The sequence below is a fragment of the Fringilla coelebs genome, assembly GCF_963513975.1.
Source record: "Fringilla coelebs genome assembly, chromosome: 35".
In the NCBI taxonomy this organism is placed as follows: Eukaryota; Metazoa; Chordata; class Aves; order Passeriformes; family Fringillidae; genus Fringilla; species Fringilla coelebs.
The window spans coordinates 417,425-424,325 of NC_140061.1; the positions used below are offsets into that span (position 1 = coordinate 417,425).

General features: G+C 49.8%; 1 protein-coding gene across 1 annotated transcript in view; it reads right to left on the reverse strand.

The window, feature by feature from the left end:
• SRCAP (Snf2 related CREBBP activator protein) overlaps positions 1 to 6,901 on the reverse strand; it is a 121,696-nt gene that overhangs the window by 33,649 nt on the left and 81,146 nt on the right. Inside the window, 1 exon segment of the mRNA XM_084224271.1 lies at positions 5,765 to 5,985. Coding sequence (XP_084080397.1) covers positions 5,765 to 5,985 — 221 coding nt within the window.

Below are 6,901 nucleotides of genomic sequence, written 5' to 3' on the forward strand. Positions count from 1 at the left end.
CTGGGGACACTGGGACACCCCCACAGGCACATGGAACAGCCCAAGGATCCTGGATCCCCCCCTGAGGGGACTTGGTTTGGCCCACGGGGACACTGGGGACACCTTGGGGACACCTTGGGGACACTGGGACACCCCTATGGGGATTTGGGGACACTGGAATGGGGGGTGGCACCTTGGGGACACCTTGGGAACACTGGGACCCCCCCTGTGGAGACGTGGAACAGCCTAAAAATTCTGGATCCCCCCCTAAAGCCACTTGAACTGGCCCATGGGGACATTGGGGACACCCCTGGGGACACTGGGATCCCCCACATGGAGATATGGAAGAGCCCAAGGATCCTGGATCCCCCCCTGAGGGGACTTGGTTTGGTCCATGGGGACATTGGGGACACCCCTGGGGACACTGGGACACCCCAAAATGGGGGGTGGCACCTTGGGGACACCTTGGGGACCCCCGCTGTGGGGATGTGGAACAGCCCAAGGATCCTGGATCCCCCCCTGAGGAGACTTGGACTGGTCCATGGGAACAGCCTGGGACATCGCTGTGGACACTGGGACACCCCAAAATGGGGGGTGGCACCTTGGGGACACCCCCTGTAGGGACGTGGAACAGCCTAAAAATTCTGGATCCCCCCCCTAAAGCTACTTGGACTGGCCCATGGGGACATTGGGGACACCTTGGGGACACTTTCGGGACACTTTGGTGACACTGAGACCCACTCATGAGGATTTGGGGACACGGCACAGGGGCGGTGTCACCTTGGGGACATGGGACCCCCCACATGGAGATATTGAAGAGCCCAAGGATCCTGAATCCCCCCCTGAGGGGAGTTGGTTTGGTCCATGGGGACATTGGGGACACCTTGGGGACGCTGGGACACCCCAAAATGGGGATTTGGGGACACTGGAATGGGGGGGTGGCACCTTGGGGGCATCGCTACAAGGGGGTGGGCACCCCTCTGTGGGGATGTGGAAGGGTCTGAGGATAGTGGATCCCCCCCTGAAGGGAGTTGGTTTGGTCCATGAGGACATTGGGGACACCCCTGGGGACACTAGGACCCCCCCTGTGGGGATGTGGAACAGCCCAAGGATCCTGGATCCCCCCCTGAGGAGAATTGGACTGGCCCATGGGGACATTGGGGACACCCCTGGGGACACTGGGACACCCCAAAATGGGGGGGGGGGTGGCACCTTGGGGACACCTTGGGGACACTGGAATCCCCCACATGGAGATATGGAAGAGCCCAAGGATCCTGGATCCCCCCCTGAGGGCACTTGGTTTGGTCCATGGGGACATTGGGGACACCCTGGGGACACTGGGACACTGAAATGGGGGGGTGGCACCTTGGGGACACTGGGACCACCCCTGTGGGGATGTGGAACAGCCCAAGGATCCTGGATCCCCCCCTGAGGGGAGTTGGACTGGTCCATGGGGACACTGGGGACACCCCTGGGGACACTGGGACCCCCCCACATGGGGATATGGAACAGTCCAAAGATCCTGGATCCCCCCCTGAGGGGACTTGGACTGGTCCATGAGGACATTGGGGACACCCCTAAGGACACTAGGACACTGATATGGGGGGGTGGCACCTTGGGGACACTGGGACCCCCCCTGCATGGGGACATGGGACAGCCCAAGAATCCTGGATCCCCCCCTGAGGGGAATTGGACTGGCCCATGAGGACATTGGGGACACCCCTGGGGACACTGGGACACCCCAAAATGGGGGGGGGGTGGCACCTTGGGGACACCTTGGGGACACTGGGACCCCCTCATGAGGATTTGGGGACACAGCACGGGGGTGGTGGCACCTTGGGGACATCACTGGGGACACTGGGACCCCCCACATGGTGATATGGAAGAGCCCAAGGATCCTGAATCCCCCCCTGAGGGAAGTTGGTTTGGTCCATGGGGACGCTGGGGACACCCCTGGGGACACTGGGATCCCCCCTGTGGGGATGTGGGACAGCCTAAAAATTCTGGATCCCCCTCTAAAGCCACTTGGACTGGCCCATGGGGACATTGCGGACCCCGCCCATGGGATTTGGGGACACTGGAATGTGGGGGTGGCACCTTGGGGACATCGGTGGAGGGGGGTGGGCACCCCCTGTGGGGATGTGGAATGGGCCGAGGATACTGGATCCCCCCCTGAGGGGACTTGGTTTGGTCCATGGGGACATTGGGGACACCTTGGAGACCCTGGGACCCCCTCATGAGGATTTGGGGACAGGGCACGGGGCAGGTGGCACCTTGGGGACATCGGTGGAGGGGGGTGGGCACCCCCCGTGGGGATGTGGAATGGGCCGAGGATAGTGGTTCCCCCCGTGAGGGGAGTTGGTTTGGTCCATGAGGACATTTGGGACACCTTGGGGACACTGGGACCGGCCAAAATGAGGGGTGGCACCTTGGGGACACGTTGGGGATACATTGGGGACACCTTGGGGACACTGGGACCCCCCCACATGGGGATATGGAACAGCCCAAGGATCCTGGGTCCCCCCCTGAGGAGACTTGGTTTGGTCCACACGGACATTGGGGACACCTTGGGGACACCTTGGGGACACTGGGACCCCCTCATGAGGATCTGGGGACACAGCATGGGGCAGGTGGCACCTCGGGGACATCACTGGGGACACTGGGACCCCCCACATGGTGATATGGAAGAGCCCAAGGATCCTGAATCCCCCCCTGAGGGGAGTTGGTTTGGTCCATGGGGACGCTGGGGACACCCCTGGGGACACTGGGACACCCCAAAATGGGGGGTGGCACCTTGGGGACACCTTGGGGACACTGGGACCCCCCCCCTGTGGGGACATGGAACAGCCCGACAATCCTAGATTCCCCCCCCCATGAGGAGACTTGGACTGGTCCATGGGGACATTGGGGACACCCCTGGGGACACTGGGACACTGAAATGGGGGGTGTGGCACCTTGGGGACACCTTGGGGACACCTTGGGGACACCTTGGGGACCCTGGGACCCCCCCACATGGGGATATGGAACAGTCCAAAGATCCTGGATCCCCCCCTGAGGAGAATTGGACTGGCCCATGGGGACATTGGGGACACCCCTAAGGACACTGGGACACTGATATGGGGGGGGGTGGGACCTTGGGGACACCTTGGGGACACCTTGGGGACACCTTGGGGACCCTGGGACCCCCCCACATGGGGATATGGAACAGTCCAAAGATCCTGGATCCCCCCCTGAGGAGAATTGGACTGGCCCATGGGGACATTGGGGACACCCCTGGGGACACTGGGACACCCCCACAGGGATATGGAACAGCCCAAGAATCCTGGATCCCCCCGCCATGAGAACACTTGGTTTGGTCCATGAGAAACATTAAAAATTTTTTTTAGATTTTTAAAAAATTTTTTAAAAATTTTTAAAAAATTCCTAAAAAAATTTAAAAAAAAAATTCTAAAAAATTTCCCAAATTTGGATCAATCTGGGAGTTCCACCCTGACCCAAAATCTGCTCAAAAAACACAAAAAAAATCTTGTAAAAATCTGCAAAAAAATCACCAAAAAATCAGAAAAAATCCAAAAAATTCCCAAAAAATTCCCCAAAAATCCCTAAAAGTTCCCCAAATTTTTTACCCATTTGGGAGTTTCAACCTGACCTAAAACCTGCCCAAAAAATCACTAAAAATCCTTAAAAAATCCCAAAAAATCTCAAAAAAATCAGAAAAAAAATCAGAAAAAAAATGAAAAAAATCCCCCAAAAATTCCCCCAAAAATCCCTAAAAAATTCCCCAAAATTCTCCACATTTTCACCAATCCGGGAGTTTCATCCTGACCTAAAACCTACCCAAAAAATCACTAAAAATCCCCAAAAATAAAAAAACACTCCCCAAAAAATAAAAATAAAAAAAACCCAGAAAAAATGCTTAAAAAAAAAATCAGAAAAAAATCAGAAAAAAAATCCCAAAAATTCCAAAAAAATTCCCAAAAATTCCCCAAATTTTTACCTATCTGAGAGTTTCATCCTGACCCAAAACCTACCCAAAACATCACTAAAAATCCCCCCAAAAATCCCAAAAAATCTCAAAAAAATCCCCCAAAAAATCCCTACAATATCCCCAAAAAATCAGATAAAAATGCTAAAAAATCAGAAAAAAATCCCAAAAATTCCCAAAAAATCCTCAAAAATTCCCCAAGTTTTTACCAATCTGGGAGTTTCACCCTGACCCAAAACCTACCCAAAAAGTCTCTAAAAATCCCCAAAAAAATCCCCCAAAAAAATCTCAAAAAACCCCCAAAAAATCGGGAAAAAAATCCCCCAAAATTGGAAAAAATTCCCAAAAAATTCCCAAAAATTCCCCAAAATTTCTTCAATTCTTTGCCGTCCCAAGAGTTTCATCCTGACCAAAACCTACCCAAAAAATCACTAAAAATCACTAAAAAATCCTCAAAAAATCCCAAAAAAAAATCGGGAAAAAAATCCCCCAAAATTGGAAAAGTAATCGGAAAAAATTCCCAAAAATTACCAAAAAATTCCCAAAAATTTCTGCAATTCTTTTCCTGTCTGGGAACTTCATCCTGACCCAAAACCTATCTAAAAAATCACTAAAAATCCCCCAAAATTGCCAAAAAATTGGGAAAAAATCAGAAAAAACGCCAAGAAAACCAGAAAAAAATCGGGGAAAAAAAAAAAATCCCCAAAAAATCTCAAAAAATTCCCAAAAATTCCCCAAATTTTTACCTATCTGGGAATTTCATCCTGACCCGAAACCCATCTAAAAAATCACTAAAAATCCCAAAAAAATAGAAAAAAAATCAGAAAAAAATCAGAAAAAAATTGAAAAAAATTCTGAAAAATTCCAAAAAAATTCCCAAAAATTCCCCAAATTTTTATCAATCCGGGAATGTCATCCTGACCTAAAACCTACCTAAAAAACCACTAAAAATCACCAAAAAATCCCTGAAAAATAAAAAAAAAATCAGAAAAAAATCGGGAAAAATTCCCAAAAAAATTCCCAAAAAATCCCAAATTGTTCCAGAACATTCTCTCACCTGTCAAGGATGGGTTTCATCTGCTGCAGTCGCTGGGGGGGCCCGAGCACGGCGCGTTCCAGGGCCCCGCCCGGGGTCGCCTTAGAATCCCCAAAGTGCCCCAAAAATCCCCCCAAAAAAATCACTGAAAAAATTGGGAAAATCCCCAAAAAATTCCCAAAAAATGCCCAAAAAATTCCCAAAAAATTCCCAAAAAATTTCCCATAAATTCCTCAAATTTTTACCCATCTGGGAGTTCAACCCTGACCCAAAACCTACCGAAAAAAATCACTAAAAATCCTAAAAAAATCCCAAAAAATCTGAAAAATATAGGAAAAAAAATCAGAAAAAAAAGCGAAAAATTCCCAAAAAATTCCCCCAAAATTCCAAAAAATTTCACTAAAAATCCCAAAAAATTCCCCAAATTTTTACCCATCTGGGAGTTTCATCCTGACCCAAAACCTGCTCAAACTATTTCCAAAAATCACAAAAAAATCGGAAAAAAATCAGAAAAAATGCCAAAAAAATCAGAAAAAAAATAAAAAAAAAATCGGAAAAAATTCCAAAAAATTCCAATAAAATTCCCAAAAATCTCCCAAACTTTTACCTATCTGGGAATTTCATCCTGACCCAAAACCTGCTGAAAAAATCCCTAAAAATCACCAAAAAATCCTCAAAAATTCCCCAAAAAATCAGAAAAAAATCCCCAAAAAATCCAAAAAAATCCCCCAAAATTCCCAAATGTTTCCAGAACATTCTCTCACCTGTCAAGGATGGGTTTCATCTGCTGCAGGCGCTGGGGGGGCCCGAGCACGGCGCGTTCCAGGGCGCCCCCGGGCGCTCCCAGGGCCCTGGGGGGCAGCGTCAGGAACTGCAGAACCTCGCGGCCGTAGACGGGGCTGAGGCCGCAGCGCCGCTCGTTCAGCCGCAGGAGCCGCTCCAGGCGCTCGGCGCGGCCCCGGGCGCGGCGGGATTCCAGGGATTCCTGAGGGGGAAAGAGGGGGAGAAATTGGGGGATGAAAGGAAAAAAATCCGGGGAAAATCGGATTTTAAATGGGCGAAATCGGGAGGAAAATCGCGTTAAAAATGGTCCCAAAATTCCCAAAATAACACCAAAAATCGGCCCCAAAACGGTCCCAAATTTGGAGAAATTCCTGAGATTTTTAGGGAAAAATTGGGAAATGAAAGGAAAAAAATCTGGGAAAATTGGATTTTAAATACCCGAAATTGGCACGAAAATTGTATTAAAAAAACCCAAAATCCTAAAAATTGGCACTAAAAACCACCAAAATTTGGCATTAAAACGCCCTAAAATGGTCCCAAAGTCACTGAAATTTTAGGGAATTCTGAGAAAAAAATGGGGGAAAAATTGGAAACGAAAGGAAAAAAATCCGGGAAAAATCGGATTTAAAATGGGCGAAATCGGGAGGAAAATCGCGTTAAAAACGGCCCCAAAAATCCCAAAAATGCCTCCAAAAACCCCCAAATTTACCCCAAAATTTCAAAAAATTTCCCTCAATTTTCCCCCCAAAAAATCCTCCCCAAATTTCCCCTCCCCCACCCCCCAATCCATCCAAAATTTCCAAAATCCCCCCAAAATCCTCCAAATTTCTCCTCCCCCACTCCCCCACTCACTAAACCCCCAAAATTTCCCCCCAAATTCCCAAATTTCCCCTCCCCCACTCCCAAATTTCCCCTCCCCCCACCCCAAATTCCCCAAATTTCTCCTCCTCCACCCCAAAATCCCCCAAATTCCCCCTCACCCACCCCAAATTCCCGAAATTTCCCCTCCTCCACCCCAAATTCCCCAAATTTCCCCTCCCCCACCCGCATCTCCCCTCCCCCACCACCCCTCCCCCCACCCCCATTTCCCCACCCCCAAATTTCCCCTCCCCCACCCC